At 41.8% G+C, this 22,084-nt stretch overlaps 1 protein-coding gene across 1 annotated transcript in view; it reads left to right on the forward strand.

Annotated features, from left to right (window-relative positions):
* ZGRF1 (zinc finger GRF-type containing 1) overlaps positions 1-22,084 on the forward strand; it is a 145,639-nt gene that overhangs the window by 4,143 nt on the left and 119,412 nt on the right. Inside the window, exons 2-6 of the mRNA XM_089691846.1 lie at positions 10,532-10,597; positions 13,502-13,582; positions 15,739-15,798; positions 16,571-16,747; positions 17,788-19,537. Coding sequence (XP_089547972.1) covers positions 10,577-10,597; positions 13,502-13,582; positions 15,739-15,798; positions 16,571-16,747; positions 17,788-19,537 — 2,089 coding nt within the window. The 5' untranslated portion in view covers positions 10,532-10,576. The remainder of the gene's footprint in view (positions 1-10,531; positions 10,598-13,501; positions 13,583-15,738; positions 15,799-16,570; positions 16,748-17,787; positions 19,538-22,084) is intronic.

Below are 22,084 nucleotides of genomic sequence, written 5' to 3' on the forward strand. Positions count from 1 at the left end.
ACAGAAGTGTACAACATTTCTGAGCCACATAGGATCCCTTCTTAAGGAATAAATGCCAAAGGGGTCCTTAGCAGCTGCAAAATGTTTCATTTGGACTTTGCAGATTCATGATGTGCTGGCAAATAGGTATATACACTATTCTGTGCATGTTCCAATCTTCAACTGCGGTTGCTGCAGCACACATTACTTTAGAGCCTATTCTGGGATTGTTTATGAGGGAATATGGAAGAATACATGTGGATGCAGCACCTTGGAGCCTAAAACATGCTTGAGAAGGAGTCATATCAGTCAAGGACTCCCTAACCTTCCAGCACACCATCATGCGGCTCAGTTGGCTAAATTATCCTATACTACTGTAAAAGTACCCTCACCTCAGTGGGTTTCCCTTGGATCTAATGAAGCCTTAATGTGGGTTCCTAGTAAGATGTGACCTCCTATCTTATGCCTACATTATCATATTTCCTTGCCACTTGGGACAAATAAAAAGCTAGGAAAAATCCCCCCCCCCCCATACTCGTTTAGCTCTCATCCTAAATAACCCTGAATTTACTCCAGGTTTACTCCTGTGTCAGCCCCACTGGTGGTAAATAAAGACCTCCAATAAGTAGGGAATTTTTGGGTGGAAGCAATTTATATACCATAGAATACTATAAAAACTGTGTTCTTGCAGTCATTTGTACAGGACGACCACGCTTAGGGAGAGTAGCAACAGTGCTAAACTTTCTCCATTTGTAGACAGTCTGTCTTATCATGGACACATGAACATCAAGGCTTTTGGAGATACTTTTGTAACCCTTTCCAGCTTCATGCAAGTCAACAATTCTTGATCGTAGGTCTTCTGAGAGCTCTTTTCTGCGAGGCATGGTTCACATCAGACAGTGCTTCCAGTAAACCCAAAACAGGTGTGTGTTTTTTAAGGGCAGGACAGCTGTCTGCAACACATCCAATATCATCACACTGATTGGAGTCAAGGTTGGCTCACTCCTGGCTCCAATTAGCTCTTGGAGAAGTCATTAAGCTAGGGCCTCACATACTTTTTCCTCCCTGCACTGTAAATGTTTACATGTTATGTGCAATTAAACCATGGCAACATCTAATGTTTGTGTAGTATTATGTTCAGCAGACTGTGTTCTTCTATTGTTGTGACTTAGATGACGTTCAGAGCACATTTTATGCCCAATTCATGCAAAACTCCACGTAATCCCAAGGGGTTCACATACTTTTTCTTGCAACTGTACAGCTACTCCCAACTGATTATTCTGATACAATCAAATGACATCTTATATTCAGACCAAACTTTAATATTTGGCCCATACTTTTTATTACTGACAGTGTTCGAGATCTCCTGTAAAACCAGAGACTCAGCTAAAGGTCATATTTTAATTATATAAAATCTTCTTACTAGATCTAAATCATAAGCTTCCATATATGCAACAATGGGAACAAGATCTCGATATCAAGTTAGATTTATTGGACTAGCAAGATATAGCTAATCATTTCTCTAAAATTTCTATCAATACAACTAAAATAATGAATATATAAATCACTACTAAAATGGTATCTGGTGCCTATTCGGTACTAGATTGCTGTAGATGTTGTAGCCACATGGGAACCATGTGCCAGGTACAGTGGCAGCATCCCAAAGTGACCAGGTTCTTGATCAGAGTCTTTAATTTAATTCAGTTGGTGATAGTAGTACATGTTCTTAGATCATCAGAAATTGCTCTTTTATCGTACATCACGGGATACATAGCAGGCTATTCATGACTGTTTAGGTTATAGGCCACCTATAGGTGAATGGACACTGGCTGGCCAATCAGAGTGGAGGTCCTCTCCTATATAATCTCTCCTATACAGAAAGTACCTCAGTTATTTTGCCACTGTCTGTAAGGTGGATGGTCACTGAAAGTGTTGCTGTGCTCTTGGAGCATACCTGAAAATACTGAACGGTTCCATTAGAGCAGCCGTTCTCAGCTTTTTCAACGCAGAGGAACCCTTGACATAACTTTCCGGTCTTAGGGAACCCCTGCTTTAAATTACTTTATCTTCAATTGATGATACATTAGTGTGATGGTCAGTGAGAAGAATGCTCCTTACACTTAAACTTGGTTATTGGGAAGAATTACCCCCTTACAGATTGCTTAAAAGTTCAGTGGTGTCAGTGGGAACTTACCTAAGAGGCAAAAATTGCTCAAGGAACCCCTGGCAACCTCTGGAGGAACCCTAGTTGAGAAACCCTGCATTAGAGAATCAGGAACTTTAATCGGATCCATTCGGAAGGCTATGAGCTAAAATGGATGGTACCCAAGCCTCGCTGGATAAGGAGAAGAATCCTTGGTGTTTTGCCTGTAATGCAGCCTTATAGCGCTGGATATTGCGTAGATGGAACCCTGTGCAGTTTTAAAATCTGACCAAGGTGCTTCCAGCAGGGTGCTATACGGGTCCAAAGCAGTAGCCACTCATCATGGGGATTTGAAGGTCTGTATGACAATGCCCGCCATGATGGGTGAAGGTTGGTGCCTGACAGAAGTCAGAGACCTGCGTTGGGACTGGTAAGATATCTCCTTTTTTTCTCTCTGTAAAGAGAAACAAACAAAGCTCTAAATTGGAGGGAAAAGGAGAGGTGTTGTGACTGTGAGTTTCCACCAGTGGGAGTGCTCACTGTTGTTCCTTGCGCTTTTTGTTCTCGGCCACTAGAGGGTGTGCAACTGGAACAGATGTTGGCTATATTTGGTGTATCTGGAGGACAGGACTCACGTGGGCTGTTGCTGAGAAACCTCTTGTGGTCAGGACACAAAGCGGGCTATTCAGTAGGGGCACATGAGTACTCCCCTGAGGGGGAAGCGTGGACCAGTCAGTCAGGAGCTGCCCTAGGTGGCTCATAAGGCAGCATTTGCATTGAGTGTTTTTACTTCAGCACACTACTTCCATAGCTGTGTCATTGTGATCTGTGTTACTAGTGGAGGTGCACAGGTTTGCGCTATCTGAAGTAATGTCTTCCTGAAAATGGAATGGGGGAGGTGCAGCAGGAAACGGCACTAATGTACCACTGCCAGATCCTGAGGAGTCTAGTCAAAGGTCCACTGTAATATCCTCTCCTGACAGGCCAGAAGTGACTGGGCAGTCTGAACCGCTGCGTCTATCTGGCATTGTGGCTACTACTGAGGCTTCTGCATATGTAACCAAGAATGATCTTGCTTCAGCCTTAGCGGGTTGCATCAGTTTCTCGGGAGTAAGAAGCGGGATAGATCCCGTCACAAGAGTCACCAATCCTGGAGCAGGAATTGGTCAGGCAGTAGAATTTCTGTCTGAGGAGTCACAGCCTGAGGAGAAGCAGGATGTATCTGCCTCCCAGTCTCAGAGATTTTTAGTCCAAGAACTCACTGATCTGGGTTAGGTCTGGATTCAGGCTATCTCCGATTGAAACCTCTAAGGTTACTTATTCTTCCCTAGGCTCTTTGAGGCCTTCACAGAGTACTCAGACCGTTCCGGTGCATCCTCATCTAGAGCAAATTATGTATGCTGACTGGGACCACCCAGACAGGGTTTTTGTTCCACCAAAGAGGTTTTTTGTTTTGTACCCCATGGAACAACAGTTTGTTAAGAAATGGGGGTTGCTTGTAGTTGATGCAGTTGTTTCATCCTTGAATAAATCTTTAACATGTCCTGTGGATAATGTACAGGTTTTCAAGGACCCAGCAGATAAGATGCTGGAGTCTCTCCTTAAAGCCTCCTCCTCCCTAGCAGGTTATGCCACACAGCCAGCTGTGGCAGCTATTGGCATATACCAGAGTCTTTCTGACCATGTCAAGCAACAGATTGGAAGACCATCAGTACAAGGGGGAATGCTCAGCTGAGGATTCAGAGGATGTTCTGCATACTTTGTGTTTTGTGGTTGATGCTCTTAAGGATTCAGTTCAGCAAATTTCTCACCTGGCCCTCTTATCAGTGCACATGCGCAGAATTTTGTGGCTGCAGAGTTAGTCAGCAGAATTGCCATGCAAAAAATTGTTGGCAGGTTTTCCCTTTCATGGGGAACAGCTGTTTGGGGAAAATTTGGACAAATATATCCAAACGATTTCAGGGGAAATAAGTAATCTTCTACCCACTAAGGAAATCCAAACTCCCTTCTTTTAAGGTGTCAGGGGCTTCGGTTCCTGGGCCCTCATCTACCAGGCAGTCGTTTCACCACACACAGGTCCCAGCCTCCAGGAGTAGATCTCAGAATCAAAACCCAAGGTGGCCCTGGGTGCAAAAGTCGTCTAAGACAGATCCAAAGTCTGCCATCTTATGAAGGGGCAGCCCCACTTGTTCAGGTGGAGGGAAGGCTTTTGAATTTTGTGGCCGCATGTAGGGCTCTAATCCAAGACAAATGGGTCATTTCCATGATTTCTCTGGGGTACAGACTAGAATTTCAGGTATTTCCCTCCTTGGTTTCTAAGATCAAATGTACCAACAAATCCAAAGAAAAGAAGAGCTTTATTTCAGGCACTCAATTACCTATAGGCTCAAGGAGTAATCACGTAGGTTCCAGTGAGCGAAAGGTTTAAGGGGTTTTATTCAAACCAGTTTACAGTCCCAAAACCAAATGGGGATGTAAGGCCCATTTTGGACTTCAAGGGGCTAAATCAGTTCTTATATGTCCGATCCTTTCGTATGGAATCTGTTCAGTAGTGGCCTTCCTACAGGAGGGAGATTTTTTGGCGACCTTCGACATCAAGGACGCATATCTGCATGTACTGATATTCATTACTCACCAAAGATTTCTGCGGTTTGCAGTAGGGGCTTAGCATGTCCAGTTCATAGCACTACCGTTTGCACTGGCTACAGCTCCCAGTGTTTTCACAAAAGATCTTGCTCCGGTGTTGGGGCTACTCAGAACTCAGGGAGTATTGGTTGCAGGTTATCTAGATGACCTCTTGCTCCGTAATCGGTCGGTGCCAGATCTGTAGCAGAATGTGGTCCTTACAATGCAGATTCTGGAACAGTTGGGCTGGATGCTCAACTTTAAGAAGTCGGCTCTGGAACCAGTGCAGAGCCTGGAGTATTTGAAGATGGTCCTAGACATGCTTCAGGCAAAGGTATTTCTGCATCTAGGGAAACGTTGTGCCCTGAGGAATGAGGTTTGCAGTTTCAGGGGTGTGGCAATTTTTGAAAGAACTACTTGTCCAGGGACTAAATCAGTGCCCCAATCTACTTCTCCCTCATGATAATCTACTTGTCCTGATATAAAATAAAAACGATTGGAACCAAAACCGTATTGAAATCAGAGGGGCTTTTAGGAATGTCTGGGACTTTTAAAATCAAAAGGGGCTTTATGGCAATTTAAACGTTTAATATTTTTACCATTGTGCTGTTTATCTCCTCCCCTCCCTGCCTGTCTCCAGCACAGCACCCGGGGACTAGCAGAGAGGGGAAAGACCTTGCAGTGTGATGAGCACCGATTGGATGCTTGTCAGGAAAGGGGATTGTCTGGCTTATCCTTTATCCCTTGTGTTGCCTGAGCTGTTTTTGCGTTTTTTGGACTCGTTTAAAAAATCATTTTAGTACTGAAGATTACACAAAACCCCCAAACATGATATATTTTTTGAAAGCAGACACCCTAGAGAATAAAATACTGGCAGTTCTAATTTTTTATGTTGCATGATATTACCACAAAATTTAATTTAAAGTCAATTTTAGGGCACATAAAAAGCAAAACAATTACCCTATTTTTTTTGTAAAGTATAAAAGATGAGGTTGCAGCGAGTAGATTATCTCGGTCGCTGGCAGTTGATTCCAGGAGAATGGGCTTTGCTTCCTGATGGTTTCAACAAAGTCTTCCAGCGATGTGGTTTCCCGGATATAGATCTATTGGCATCCAGGTTCAACAACAAGGTTGGTCTTTTTGTGTCCAGGGTAAGGGACCTGGCGCGGTAGACGCCTTAGTGATTCCTTGGAACCAGTTCTCACTGATTTATGCCTTTCCTCCGATCCAGCTGCTGTCGCGTCTCTTACGCAGGATTCGGGAGGAGTCTATTCCGGTGAAACTGATTGCTCTAACTTGACCCAGGAGGGCCTGGTATGCAGACATAGTGAAGATGGCAGTAGAAAGGCCGTGGGCCCTACTGTATCGACCAGACCTGTTGTCTCAAGGTCCTATATTGCACCCAGCTTTACAGTTGCTAAATTTGAAGGCATGGCTATTGAAACCCAGATCCTGAAGGATAGGCGAGTGTCGAATTCTGTCATCCCCATCATGTTGGGTGCTAGAAAGGAAGTTTCTAGGAACATTTATTACAGAACCTGGAAGGCTTACATTGCCTGGTGTGAGGTTCACAAATGGCAACCACGAAAGTATGTGATTGGCAGGATTCTGTCGTTTCTGCAAACAGGGTTGCAGAAGAATATGTCTGTTAGTACCATTAAGGGCTGGGTTTCACCATTAGCTATTTTTTTTTCCAGAAGCCCATTGGGTCTCACTCTTTGGTCTGCACTTTTTACAAGGAGTAAAGTGTATGGCTCCTTCTGTCAGGTTGCCTTTGTATCCTTGGGACCTGAATTTGGTTTTGGAAGTTTTGCAAAAGCCACCAGTTGAATCTATTGGAGACATTCCACTGGTCCTGTTGACTTGTAAGGTGTTGTTTCTAGTGGCAATCACTTCTGCAAGAAGGGTGTCGGAGCTGGCAGCACTATCTTGCAGAGAACCATTTCTGTTTTTGCATCATGATAGGGTGGTGATGCGACCTCATCCATGCTTTTTACCAAAGGTGGTATCTGGTTTTCATCTCAATCAGGACATAGTTCTGCCTTCATTCTTTTCAGTCAGCAATAGGGAGATCTCTGCATACCTTGGATGTGCTTCGTGCTGTAAGGGTCTTCTTGAAGGCAACAGCACAGGTCAGGAGGTCAGATGCTCTATTTGTGCTGCCACAGGGGCCTAGGAAGGGGTAGGCGGCATCCAAGGTGACTTTTTCTCATTGGATCCGCCAATTGATCATTCAAGCCTATGGTTTGAAAGGTAAAGTCCCACCCTTTCGGGTGAAGGCACACTCCACCAGGAGTGTGGAGGCAACTTGTGCAATCTGCCATCAGGCGTCAGTGGCTCAGGTTTGCAATGGTCTTCGGTTCACACATTCACAATGGTCTACCAGGTGGATGTCAGAAGATTCTGCCTTTGGCCGCAGTTTTTTATGAACGGCCCGTTATGTACGATGAAGAAAATTGGATTTTTTATACATACTTATCTGTAAAATCCATTTCTTGACACGCATCACGGGACACAGAGGTCCCACCCCCCTTTCTGGAATGTCATTGCTTGCTACAAAAACTAAGGCACTTCCTGTATAGGAGGGGTTATATAGGGGAGGACCTCCTCTCTGATTGGTTGTCCAGTGTCCATTCACCTATAGGTAGCCTATAATCCACATGATTAGCCTGCTCTGTGTCCCGTGATTGGTTTTACAGGTAAGTATGTTGAAAAGAAACAATTTTTCCAGAAATTGGATCCTGGAATCCCTATAAAATCCAAGCGATCAATGTTCTATATGTTAGTGCAGTAGTGTATTTAGATTTTATGCTGCCCTTGGCAACACAAAAATTCTGCGCTACCCCCTCCCCAGTGAGAGAGCGAGAGAGTTCCATAAGTGTGTGGATGTATATATGACTCTCTCTCCCTTTCTTTCTGTTCTCCCCCCCCCCCCCCCACCGGTATCTTCCATTTCTCTCTCTCTCCCCATCTCTCTCTTCCCCTCCCTCTCCCCCATCTCTCTCTCCCTCTCCCTCTCTCTCCCCCTCCCTCCCCCTCTCTCTCTTGCCCCTCTCTCTTTACCCCCCCTCTCTCTTCCTCCCCCCTCTCTCATTCTCCACCCTCTCTTGCCCCCCCCCTCTCTCCTCCCCCCTTCTCTCTTTCTCTCCCTCTTTCTTTCTCTCTTCCTCTTTTTCTTTATCTCTCTCTCTTCCCCCCCTCTCTCTTCCCTCTTCCTCTTTGACCCTCTTTTTCTTCCTCTCTCTCTCCCCCTCTCTCTTCCCCCCTCTCTCTTCTCCCCTCTCTCTTCCCCCCTCTTTCTTTCTCCCTCTCTCTCCCTCTCTCTTTCTCCCTCTCTCTTTCTCCCTCTCTCTTCTCTCTCTCCCCTCTCTCCCCCTCTCTCTCCCCCCTCTCTCTTTCCCCCATCTCTCTTCCCCCCTCTCTCTCTTTTCTCCCCCCCCTCTCTTCCCCCCTCTCTTCCCCCCCTCTCTCTTCCCCCCCTCTCTCTCTTCCCTCCCTCTCTCTCCCCCCCTCTCTCTCTTCCCTCCCTCTCTCTCTTCCCTTTCTTTCACTCTCCCTCCTCAGATAGTATGGGACCACACCCACCCCCCCCTCTCCAAGGGCTGCTGATCTCTGCAGCAGGAAGGGGGGGGGTGTGTGTGTGTGTGTGTGCAGTCCATTACGATCTGTCAGTGATCAGTGTCAGTGTAATCTGCTGGATGGATGACAGGAGGGAGAGCCCACAGAAGACAACACAGCTCACCTCTTCCGGGCTCTTTCATCGCTTCTCTCCCTGCTCCACGCATTCCCCTGGTCCTGGCTTGTCAGCAGCTGGATGGAGAGGTGCACGATCGTCGCTCTGCAACTGCCTTCCCCCACATCGATCTTCCTGCTGTCCGCCGCTGCTCAAAGGGTCCCTTCTTTGGGGGGGGCAGTGCCACCCCCCTAAAAATAGCCACCCTAGGCAAACGCCTTGTTTGCCTCGCGGTTGATACGCCCTTGTGTTAGTGGCTGCAAGAATTGCAATTGCAAGATGCTGGAACCAGCCGATGGTGATATTCAACTGTGTTCAACAAAAATTTAATTGGCTTATGATAAATGTAATAAACCCTCATTACTAGTACAGGTGCATTTATCTTTTCTACTATCTGTTTTTTCCTTAACTCATTTCCTTTCTTTCTCACTCCTTCTTTACTTGTTCTTTGATGCAGCAACAACACATCAAGAGCTGCATGTCACAGAACTCCAGTACCTCCTGTAGTATAGAGAGAATTATATTTGACTGCTACATACATGTTGTCAGTGAATAGCTTACAACTTCTATGATTGTGTACTTGTTCACCATAAGCAAATGGTTTTGAAGGTAATTGAGCTTGCATCAAGCCTAATTTTGTATATCTAAACTTATTACAACTTTTGTCTATCCAAGTCGCTTGTATGATGTTACTTTTCCTCCCACTGAGAGAATTATTTGTTGCCATTTTTTGAATATGTGAATAAAAAGATTGAAATATAAAAAATCTATTGTAAAAAAAAAAAAATTGATTAGAGCATAATATTTATTAAAACCGAGCTTCCTTTGTCCTAAATGATCAGTACTGTCATTAAATGTTCCTGGAATTCTGTATTGTAATGCTGTATTCAGTCGACTTGCTGACCGCCCCATAGCAGATGTACTGCTGTGAAAAATTGTGTGTGTGTGTGTGTGTATATATATATATATACATACACATACACACATGCGCGTGATCTTGCATTTATAGAGAGCGCATGTGCCACCATACCTGCACTCTCCTTGGCTCCCGAAGATGTCAGTCACCGGGTCCCGACAAGGGATTCATGGCCCTAACTCAGTGATCAGCAGAGTAGTTGACAGGGGAGAGATCTGTGTGTAAACAACACAGATCTCTCACCTGTCAGCATCTCCCCCAGTAAAACAGCACACAGTAAGCACAAAGCAGTACACAATTAACCCTTTGATCGCCCCAGATGTTAACCCTTTTTGCCCAGTGTCATTATTACGGTGTCAGTGCTTTTTATTAGCACTGATCACTGTACTAGTGTCACTGGAGATGTCAGTGGCAGTTAGTGTCAAAATGCCCACCGCAGTAGCTGATTGCTGCCATTACTAGCATAAAAATAGATAAATTCCGGTGTATATACCACCATTTGTAGTTGCTATAAATTTTTCACATTTACCAATTGATATACACTTACTGGGATTTTTTTTTTCCAAAGACATATAGCAAAATACAGTTTGGCCTAAATTTATGAAGACATTTTATTTTTTTATTTAATGTTTTAAAGGCAAATGTAAAAAATAGTGCGTTTTTTTTTTTTTTAATTTTCTGTCTTTTTTTTAGAGCGCAAAAAATGAAAACTGCAGAGGTGATCCAAAACGCGCAAAAGAAAGTTCTATTTGTGGGAAAAAAATGCCATAAATTTCATTCATGTACAATGTTGCATGATCGCGTAATTGTCAGTTTAAGTAGCGCAGTGCAGTATCACAAAAAATGGCCTGGTCATAAAGGAGGGTAAATCTTTCGGAGGGCAAGTAGATAATCTATAAGGTAACACTTTATATAATCTTTTGTATTGTAAGCACACTACAGGTTTACAATATGGAAACATCTGCATTGTTGATTCATGTTGAAAATGTTTTAAATATCAGATTAGTCAGAAATTTTGTCTTGTATTTTAAATTTAAGTTATATTTTTTCCCCAAGCTTTCAGAAGTGAAATATCTTTGTTACATCACTATTGTATGGAATTGTCATATTTACGCATTATTTTCCTGTTCTTCAGTTTAGATGACTTGTATAATAAATAAATGGTTCCATAGGTGATGTCATGGCTGCCCAAGAATTCACAGTAAGTGTAATTTTTTTATTTGGCGTTTTAAGCCCTTATTTGCCAGCTTTCTTAAATCTGCATCTACAAAGAGATAGACTAGGTAGTCTTAAAGTGTTGCGAAACCCATGACCCTGCATTCACTATATCTGGTCTCCCACGTTACACACTACATGGAAATGCAATTATTTTAGTAAATATACACTGCTAAATACCTTTTCTCATCAGCAGTATATAGCAGTCTTGTGTCCAACTGAGCACTGGTTAAAGCTTGTAGGAGGAGTTTTCATTCTGCTCTGAATGTCCTATGAGGCTGCATTACCCCTGACCCTCTGTCTGGACAGCGCTGATTGGCCCTGTGCTGATCACATGCACCATCCCTAAGAAAAAAAAACTCTCTAGCAATACACGCTAAACTGAGCATGTGTAGAGTGACTCCTAGAGTGTAGGATTAACCCCTTAGGATCCACAGTGAGTGTAAAAAGCATGCTTTACTGCATATACAGACTGATTTTACTGTTGTGGGTTTAGTATCACTTTAACTCTCAAAAGGAAACTTGTGGTTTGCAGTTAATACCCCTCCCCATCCTAGAGTGCATAGACCTACTTGGCCTTCATGGCCCAATGCTCTGCTCAGTGGCAGGAGCCAATGGAAATAACAGGTATGTCTGAGATTGAAGAAACGAGTGGCCTGCTCCACTTACTTTGCTTCCTTTCACTCTAATGTGGCTTTTGTTATCTTAGTATTGCTGATCCTGTTGGGAACTTTCCAGCAACAGATTTTTACAGAGGCTACTTCCCTGCTCCTACAGGAAGAAGTGCTGCAGAATTTCACTTGTAGCAAAAGAATGACACCTTCCTGGTTCATCGACCAAGGTGGTCATGCCATTGGAGTAGGTGATGCTCTCTTAAAGATCCTGGTGCTGGTTAATTGCTGCCAGTGACAGAATCCAGAGTATGACATGTCCGCTAAAGAAGCCATGGTCACAGTAAAGGTTCTGGGAGTCAAACACATCATCTCCCAGCTGATGCTTTCATTCAGCAACAGTGCAGCATTGCTATTACTTTGTAAAAAAAAAAAAAAAAAAAACCTCCCTCTACAGTGACAGAGTGGAGAGGGATTAGAACACCATTGTCATAGAAAGTAAAAGAAAATCCCAAATTTTGGGTTGACATCAGAACAGTAATAGAGGGGGGATCTTCTAATGGGGACACTGGTTTAGGTGACCCTGGTGACACCCTAAGATTTCATTTCACTTCCTGTTTTGGATATAGGACAGGAAGTGAAAGAAAATCTCCACTAAGGGGCACAGATGGCAAAGAAACTGACGGGGTTATAATTCCCCCATACTGTATCTAAAGTGGAAAAACGTTAGTTCTATTTTAATGCACTGTACACAGACACCTTTAGCTAACCAATGAAAAACAATTGACGCATCTGTAGCAGTCGTGCACACAGAGATGATCGTGGTCATCCATTTTGCTCCAAACCCTCCATCTTGTATCTCTCTCCCTCTTTCCTCATCCCCCCTCCCTCTCTGTTGAGTGACATGTGATGCAGAGTTCAAAAAGGCATTAAGGCCCAGTGGGAGAGCTCATGGCTATAAACCCCAATTAGCCTGGCACCCATGTGTCTGCGAGACTCTTGCTGGAGAAGGGTCGTAAAGCCAAAAACCAAGTCCTTCACTGAGTTCAAAGACATTCCAGCTAGCTGTGAAACAGACTTACATTTAAAAATCCCCTTTTCCCCTATGATTACATATCTTGGAACATGAGAGACTTACATAAAAACCAGGCATATATTCAGACCGGTCACTTTAATACAAGTCGTTTGATATATTACACCCCCTATCTGACATATACAGGAAAACAGGAAATGATATCTCCTCAACTATCCCAGCAGGTATGTCATATTTCATACCTAGACGTTCAGCAGATGATTCTGCGTATTAATCTACCCGTGGGTGGAATGTTACATGTACCTAGGAAAAGTTATCGACCATAGTATAATTTTTGAGGGCTTTGGTCAGAGCCCGAGCTCCCCGCCTAAAACTCCCTCCCCAAATGAGGCGATTGGTTCTCTGCTTCCGGGAGACACCCTGCTGAGTTGCTAGAAAAGCTGTTATGCTTGGAGCAGAAAGCTGAGCTGAGTTGAGCTAAGTTGAAGATTCTCACTTGTAACATCGGAACCAACTCTGGGAGACGGCCCTTTTGCTCTGAAACTTGAAAGCTGCTTAACCCAAGGCTTTTTGCAAGTACTTTATCTATCTAAATTCCTTTCTGTTATCTCTTTGCTGTGTTATTGCTCTTTGTATATTTATATATATATATATTGGCTACATCTTTTTCTGTAAATATTTTTATTGCACCCTTTTGACCTTTTAGTAATAAATCTTACTTTCTGAAAGTGTTGAACTGTTTCTAAAGCTCTTTAATGCAAACTAAGAACCCCTGTCTCTGAAGAGCGCTACTGTGTGTGTTTAAACCTCTGTATAACCTGCCTGCGGTGACAGTGGTATACAGACGATTATTCAACCATCATAGTGTTATTGCTTATATTGTCGAGTTTCCTCTTTTTCTGTACAAAAAGGAGGTGGTGGCAGTGTGAAGGGTTAATTGCGTAATTAACCTGACCCAGTAACAATCGCTCCCAGGCTGCCGACACACAGATTGTGGTCCATTAGCTGGAAAATCTTTGTGCAGGGTGCAGCTGGGCGTGGCATTGTTACGCACGTGGCAGCACGGTTTTAGATTGGCTAGTCCTTCGGTCACGAGTTTGGTGAGAAGGGCTGGGGTCTGACACCGCGATCATCACAGCATCCAAACACAAATTACTTTGGCCACAAAGGCATAAAATACTCTTGATCTTGAAAGCATACTAAATCTAGTGTTTGGAATAATAATTGGCCCTTTTTCTTTCCTCAGGTTTTATATACTCACCAGAAGACAAAAAAGTCTAAAGTCTGGCAAGATGGTGTTTTGAAGATTTTAACAGGGGGAAATCAGGTGATTCATTTTATTAACACTGAAACTTAGCCTGACAAATCTAAGGAGCTTCAACCTTTTCTGTTCTACTATTGCCAATGGAAACTTGTTTCACAGATATTTCGTGACTGATGACTCATATATTTTCCTGACTGGCTTTGGAGTTCTGCATAAAGTCAGCCCAAATCTTTTTTTGTAATTTTGGAGAGTGGAGAAAGGTTAGATTGTGTGTTTGTGTGTCATGCTTTTTATACAGCCGTTAGGGAGATTTATCTTCACTTTGGTCATCAAGGCAAGAAGGGAGCAATATTTCTCCAACAGGTGCGCACCAGCAAAAGCATCATTTTTAAAAATAGAGTGGGGAAGGGTAAGAACCTCTGTCATGATTATTATTGTCATATGTGTCTCTGTTGAGATGATCTCCTCCCTAACTTTCTATCTGGTCACAAGGGCAGGAAGTGAAGATGTAATCTCCACTACAAGTGTACAAAAACAACTTTGCCTTACTACAGCCAAAACCAAGACATTTGTTTTGGCTGGATATGGGCTTTAAAGTGAAACTGCAATTTTTAGTTTTAAACTTTCCTGCTTAACTACATACAATGCAAGAATTTTAGCATATTTTATATCAGATTCCTTCCATCTTCTGTTGAAATCAAGCGAATCAGCATATATGACAAAATTTGTTAGGATTGGTTTTCAGGGCAACTGCTGTGTAGAACTATGCTCCATCCCAAAGTTTTATAGTAAACAAATGTGTTTATCACAATGTTTTCACCTCTGAGCTCCATGTCCCACCTTCATTGTGGTTGAAGCTCACAATTCTCTCCTTGGATGGTGGCAACTTATAACCTGGAAAATGTTTTCTTCTAAAATCAGATCTTAGTCCACAAATTACATGTAATAGGAATTATCAGGATTACTGTGTCTCCTCAGAAGTCCTTTGAAATCCCGAGTTTATGTGACAAGAATGTCAACGATGTGACTCTGCTATGCTGGGAATTAAAACGGTGTGTCATGGGGAAGTACAGTTCTCCTTTAAATTAATTTATTTGTGGTAAACCTTTTTGATTAAATCCAGCTTTTTAAATATACATGAATTTAACTTAAATTTCTTGTAAACCCTAAACATTTTTTTACCCTAATGCATTCCTTTCATTTAGGTAAAAAATGTTTCAGGATGTGTATCGCCCCCTCGCCCTCACTTATACTTACCTGAGTCAGATCCTGCATTGTGCCCATCTGAAGTGGCCCCCTCCTCTTCTCCCCACTCTCCTAGGCTTTGCTGCGAACAGCAGGAGCCATTGGTTCCCACTGTTGTCAGTCAAATTCTGTGACGTGGGAGTTGGGGACGAGGCTGAGCCTTGCTCTCTCATGCAGGCAGCAGGGCTCAGGATCAAGCCTTCAGGTTTGCCACAACAGGAAGTGGTTTCCTATGGTGGCACACCGAGTAGAGGAGGAGCATTGGTGGGATACCCCAGAGGAGAAGGATCGGGGCTGCTCTGTGCAAAACCATTGCACAGACCAAGTAATTATATTTGTTTTGTTTGTTTTTTTTTTTAATTTCCAAACATTGTAAGAACTGTTATTTCACTAGAAAACGTTTACTGCATTTTCACTCACTTATCACACACCCTAAAGCAAAACTAAGTCCACTTTGTTTATTTCCCCTCCAGCAACGAGACATCTGTGCCCAGTCTACTTCTGGCGCCATTGGCAAGCCTGGCTTGCTGTACCTTTCAGTCATGTGCATGCGAGTTTATTCATCCAGGCACCATGGCTAAGACTGTAGATTTAGCTACACATCTGCGGCTTGGTGTACATTTAGGCAAAAAAAGGAGCTGTTATTGCATTTGATACATAAAGAGCCTATTCTGTAATTGAAAATAAAGTTTTGAAGGAAAATGGAACTCAAGTAAAAATCTTAAATCCTCATTTGCCAATGATTATAGTAACACACAGCTCCCTTTAGGCTTTACGGGCTCCTAAGGTTGCAGTTATACCTGTAGCATCTCTTTTTGGTCAAATTTGGTGTTGAGAAGTAACCACATGGATATTGTGTTTGTCTGTGATAAGCACTGCTGCTGGTTGTTTAGACCTCAGCCCAGATGAACATTAGACTGTTTCTTTATGCTGTCTGCTATATTAATCATTTCTGTTTTGGTCTTTATATGTAGGCTTCTTTATTCAACGATAAGGGTCAGCGTCTGGATAATGTATTTATAAAAACTGGCAAGGTGGGTTTAAAAAAGAAAAAATAATGTAAGTTCATTTAAAATCTTTATTAAAACAGTTTTGCTGTTTTTTTGTGCATGATAAATTTGTATATGTACATTATCGTGGAAACGAATGAAGTAAACCTAGAAAAGAAAAGTGAAAAAGCATACCCTGAGAGCTTTCGGTAAGCGTTCGCTATTTACACATAAACCACCAATACGGAATGGGAACAATATTCCTTCCTACATATGAAATGTACAATCAACACCCACATTTATTAAATGTAAGCTATTGTTCACATCTGGGGAGCTTCAGGAGCAGAGCTAGCTTGTTTTTGTATTATGGTAGTGGGTGTTGTTTTTAGTTTTATAACCATATATGGGCATTGTTTTTACCATTCTGTGTTTGCTTTATGAATAACTATAATGTTTTCAGATAGATGGCAGAGTGCCTTGTTTTCTTGGGTAATTTTACAAGTTTGGAGTGGCATTCATCTTGGGACCTTGCATGAATGCACTTATTCTTCAGGCTCTCTGTTTTTACCTGAATTCTTGACAGATTTTCAGTATTGATTTCTAGCACTGGTTACACATAGTGAATAAAATTGTAATATTACTGCTGAACACAACTATTGTGTATAGTAAATTGTGTATTTACTTTGTGCTTCCATGGATTGGTGGTTGTGATAAATGACTGTTACTTCACTGAGGGAAATGTAAGGCCGAAACCAATTATTACACTTCAAATAGACTTTATCTTCATACATTTATTATGCGTTTTCCTATTTTATAGGCAAATATTGGCGATGATCTGGAAAGTGATCGCTATCTGATCACCATTGAAGCAGAAGGTGCAAGCACTAATACTTCTGAGAGCAACAGTGAACGTAAAGATGTACCCATGTTAACCAGATATGGTCTAATGTCTGCTGGCCTGCGTCCTCCAACTGGTTTAAAGAGGAAATTTACAGTAAGGCAAATTAGCAGTATGGTATAATTGCCACCTCTGCATTATCTTAATCTCTCATAACTATTCATTACTGTTTGGCACGTAGTTATCACTTTTCAGATAGCGTTCTGAGAATCCTGTTCACCATGGAAATCTGAAGAGAATGACAGAGCATTTTGTACTGGTTTCCACCATACACATTAAAGTGGTTCTAAACCCATTCTATGCATGAAGGTAAAAAGCCTTCATTGTGCACCTCAGTCCCCCCCCCCCTTTATATTTGATCCCAATCCAGCAATTTGCACAAGAGCAGAAGATTTCCCGGGTCTATGCCTCCTCATTGTCTGAGACACAGCAGTGGGAGCCAATGGCAATCACATTCAGAAAGTAGGGAGAACAGGGGCGGAGCCAAGTCACGCTCTGTGTGTCTCATAGACAAACAGAAGCTGCTTGGGAGCGAGCAGTCATGAGTGCCCCCACAGCAAAGCGCTTGCTCTGGGGGCACTCAGCAGGTAGGAGGGGCCTGGCGTGCTGGCGGGGGACCCAAGAAGAGGATGGTCAAAGCTACTCTGTGCAAATTCATTGCACAGAGCAGGTAAGTATGACATTTTTATTATTAAAAAAAAATCAGAACTTTTGCAATCATTTTAATCAAAGCTCTAAAGGGAACTTTAGAGACTAAAAAAAATGTCATTATTTGAAATAAGCAAGAGCTCAAATGTTCTCCTTGTGACTGATATTTGAGGAAACTGAAATTATTTTTTTATTTTGTGTGTTAACAAGACTTGATGATGAGTTACACTGGAAGGAGGTTGATTTTACTTTCCTTTGGGCCAAGCTGAGCCAACTTTTAAAAGACTATGTAACCACCTAATCTCTCCCTAATGAAAAGCACTTTTTAATAAAATAATACTACGATTTTACATAGTATTTTCTTATTAGAGAGGTAGACTTTGATGGTACAGAATACATTTTTCATTGTTCAAGTAAGAACACATGGAAGTCACAAATGGATAGGAATTGCTTGCTATGTTTTACATGTGAAATGCTTTATTTTTCAGGGTTTTCATTGTCCCCGTGAAGTAACCAAAAAGCCGTGTACAGAGGTGGAGGAGTCGGGGAGGACATCTCAGCTGGAACAAGGATGTAAGTCTCCATCTTCACAGCTCCTTACTACATCGCCTCTCTTTGCTGCTTCATTCACCAAGAAGGCTGACACAGTGGGAGCAGTACAGTGGCGAAACGCATACCATCCAGATGACAGTTCTTATACATGTGAAAAGCAGAGCAGTGTGACTTGCAGAAACCCCCAAGTTAATAGCAGTACGTCCACCAGTCATTTTTCAAGTATTATAAATCAGGGAGCGGAAAGAGAAAATATTGCTGATAAAAATGTACTAGAAGATAAAAGCAGAACTAAGCAAAGTATACGAAGCACAGCACAAATTTTGGCCCTGTTAAAGTCACAGCCAAGTAAAGAAAGGACATTGACTAACTTAGTGGATCGACCTATTGATCAAGTACCAGTGAAACCGGACAAGGATCTTCTAGGATCTGCATTTGCAGGCAGTGCTAGCAGTCATCTTCTAAAATGTGAAAACATTTGTCAGGAACTATTACCAGTAAAACCCCATCCTGTAAAAAGTCGTTGGGATATTTACTTAGATCAGCCCTCAGTCTCCTGCACTAATTATGGTGATGACAATAACACATTTGTGCTGTCAAGAAGTCCAGATGAGTTGCTGGAAAACAAAAACCCTGTAAATTGCTTTCAAAATGGTGAAATAAAACAGGAGGAAATGAGAGGGGAAAATAAACTGAGTTCCGAAGCTGAAGAACCACATATGATTGGTCACAAATTAAATGATTTAGAACATGTAACTATGCCATCAAACAAGGAGCTTTATAATGTAGACAAGTACTGTGAAAACAATTCTTTTCAGTCTGCTTATGTCGAGTCCCCTACCCCAATGCTGTGTTCTTCTTCTCATAACCCAGCTAAATTAGAACTGGATGATGATGGATTAGAGAATGAACATGTAACATCTTTCACAGAAATTTCATTTAACCTGATGGACAGTTTTGATTTCACAGAATTGGATGACGGGGATTCAAATGTGGCCCCTTCTTTTTCACAAAACAATTTACGTTCAGCAGCAGAAAACATGGGTGCGCATCAAGAAAACAATATTTTTGAAGGGAAAGTTCAGGAAAATAATTTAGAGAACAAATCATTATTTAAACCTGATACTATCAAATCCATATTAGCTGAAGATGGCAAAAAAGAGATTAATTACACAACCTGCATTCTGCCTATAGCTTGTGACACCTCTGGCAGCACAGCAGAAAGTAACACAGATGAACTTGCTATTTCTATTGAACTGCCTAAAAGTGATGTTTGTAATCATCACAAAGAAGAAATTAAAAGTGGAGATGAAAGGCTTTTGTCATTATGTGAGTCCAGAAGCATGTCTGTGCCTTTCAGTGATAAAGAAGACATCCCTTGTGGTCCGTTTGTATTGATATCAGCTGATGCATTACAACAGGAAGGATTATCAGGCGATGATGACACTCTCTTCAAATGCACTAGTAGCAGTTCTTTAACACAGGATTCCAATACGGAGGTCCAGTATAATGAAGAGGACTCACCTGGGCTTCTAAAGTCTGGAAGCAGTATTTCTGTCTTAAAAGCTCTAACTAAACCATGCAATGCTCTTGAAAGCCTAAATGCCTTAAAGTTGAAATCTTTCTCTTCCCCAATGGAAAGAGACTGTGAATCAGGAACATGTCTGCAGAGTGGAGCACAAGAAGGTTAGAACTACATTTATCATTACAAATAAAAAAGTCTGCTCCATATGAACTTCAGTTGTGTGTCCTTGGTCTCTGAATTGTCAGTGTTTGGAATTTATAAACATGTAGGAATCTAGTATAATGGCTGAAGTGCAGTTTTATTATTTTCTTCTTTTTTTTGTTATACAAAGAGCAGTTTAGGTTGTCTGTTTTACCAAGTAAAGTTGAACTTCAGCCACACACATTTTTTACAAAATCATAGGGTGCAAAATTATTACCTCCTGTGAAGTGTGTTAAATGCCCAGTCATGTCCACTGTATAATTCATTAATTTCTTAACTCATAACCCATCCAGCTCTGTCCTTCCATCGATGCAACTCTCGAATAGTGAAGGGATACTGTTGATTACCCTTTCTTTAATCTTCCCTTGTCCATTAACATAGTGCCTTGTATTATGTAAAATAACACAGGGTGTTCTGTGAATGAACAAGAACTGCAGCATTCATACAGTCAAAGGATCATGTAACTTTCTGTTCACAAAATACAGGTCATTCTGTTAATGGATAGGGGGAGATAAAAGGGAGGGTAAATGACAGGTGACTCAATTTACTAAAGCAGATCTCATGCAGTATTTAGATGATATGACACAATTTTCCCCAAATACTGCATGCGATGATGTGAAAAATGCCAATTCATTATGCAGTATTTACCATAAAAAGCAAAAATACTTGGTAATAACTGCATAAAACAGCACTAAAGTCAATCCACTAAAGGAAATAAATAAATGCATGTGGTAAATAAGAAGTGGTCCAGGCATCCAATAATTAAAGAAAGTATTTTAATTCAGCTGGTTGTCTAGGAGGTACAGTTCTGCCGATGTCCTCCTGCAGACCCCCACAACCACTGCCCAGGGTTGTGGGAAAGAGGCTCTTGTCCCCATCAACATGGGGACAAGATGCTTGGGGGGGGGGGGGTCATTCACAACCCCCCCCCCCCATGTTGTGAGGGCATGTGGTCTGGTATGGTTCGGCAGGGGGGTGTAAAGTGCTTGCTTGTCCACCCCTTTCCTGGCTTGCTGGGCTGACCAGGAATGAATAACCCTGGGACCCCCACGCAGTTTTTTTTTGTTTGATTGTTTATTTGGTTTTATTGTCCTTCGATTATATTCTGACTCATCAGATGACAGCATTTGAGTCATGGTTGTTAAGAATCATTAGCTCCTTAGCAACAATATTTACTGCTTTACTGGTTGTTAAGGTCAGCAGCGACCACCCACTCCTTAATAACCATGTTGTTTACTGTTTGTTAAGGACGCCGGCTACCGTTGGCGTTAAAATACGTTAGCTTTCACTGCTGAAATACTGCATCACTTCATAAAATAGGTGCTGCCCATCAGGATCCAACTATAACTAAAATATCACTCTAGGGTGGTTTGATGTTTAATGTGTGAAATACCATCTTATTTGATACAGCAAAGCGCAGTATAAAGAAGACGTAAAGTGAGATCTCTCCAAAACAAGGAAAAACTCCCTCTTAAGCCAGACATAGACCGAAATTGGGCCTCTGTCACTACACGACACAGTAGTGACTTAAGGTCCAGCAGATGGAACCAGAATGTGGGACTAGAAATCCTAAACAACTGGAAGCCTGATACCAGCTGCATCCATAGCTCTGCAAGAGAATGGAGTTGACATCTAACAGACATGTAAATATTCCTTTTTTTTTTTCTTTACCATGAATGCAGAGTATGCTGCACATGTGCAGTTATGTCAACAGCTGGAGTTGATGTGAATATCTTAGACGATGCACAGTTAGGAGATATTCACGATACCAACAGGTATGATTTATTATAAGCTTACCTGTAGGATAAAATTAAAAATAGAAGTTTAATATCACTTAACTTTTTTCGTTTTTGTTTTATTTTGCTGAACTGGCAATTGGCTTACTTTCCCCCTCAGCAGAGATGATTTGACCAGGTTCCTAGGCTTTTACACCTAGTCAGCACTGATGAAAGCCTGCAGCAGTGTTGTCTCCAAGAAATGAAAGTATTTCAGACCATCTCTTTAGCTGTTACTCATACCAACAAGAACATGAGCATGACTTTGCTAACATTTCCATAAACTGGCTCATAAGTTAGTAATTGTGCTATTGTCTAAATCTTAAACTTTTAATGTTTCCAAACACTCAATCAAAAACCTCAAATGGAGATAAATATTAACAGTTTTCTTAATTGCAAAAATATATACCTCAATGTATAAGAGAACATTCTGTATACAAAACATTCAAAATCATTTAAAGACTCTCCTGCCAGACATGCACGTATCATACTATATATAGTATCCCTTATTAATTCTCTGACATAGATATTACCTGATCATCACTCAACTAGTAGAAAAGGATATATGCCTGAAGCCTTATCAGCAAGCTGAGCAAACTATATAACTATCTAGTTTAGTATCTCCCAGAGATTGATTGTAAAGCTTTCAGCTAGAGATCCAGAGAGAATGCACTGAAAGATGTTCACTGTTGACAGTATTACACAGGGTTAATCCCAAACCTTTGTGAGTAA

The sequence above is a fragment of the Staurois parvus genome, unplaced genomic scaffold (genome assembly GCF_062004578.1).
Source record: "Staurois parvus isolate SC_StPar_1 unplaced genomic scaffold, SC_StPar_1.0 ptg000572l, whole genome shotgun sequence".
In the NCBI taxonomy this organism is placed as follows: domain Eukaryota; kingdom Metazoa; phylum Chordata; class Amphibia; order Anura; family Ranidae; genus Staurois; species Staurois parvus.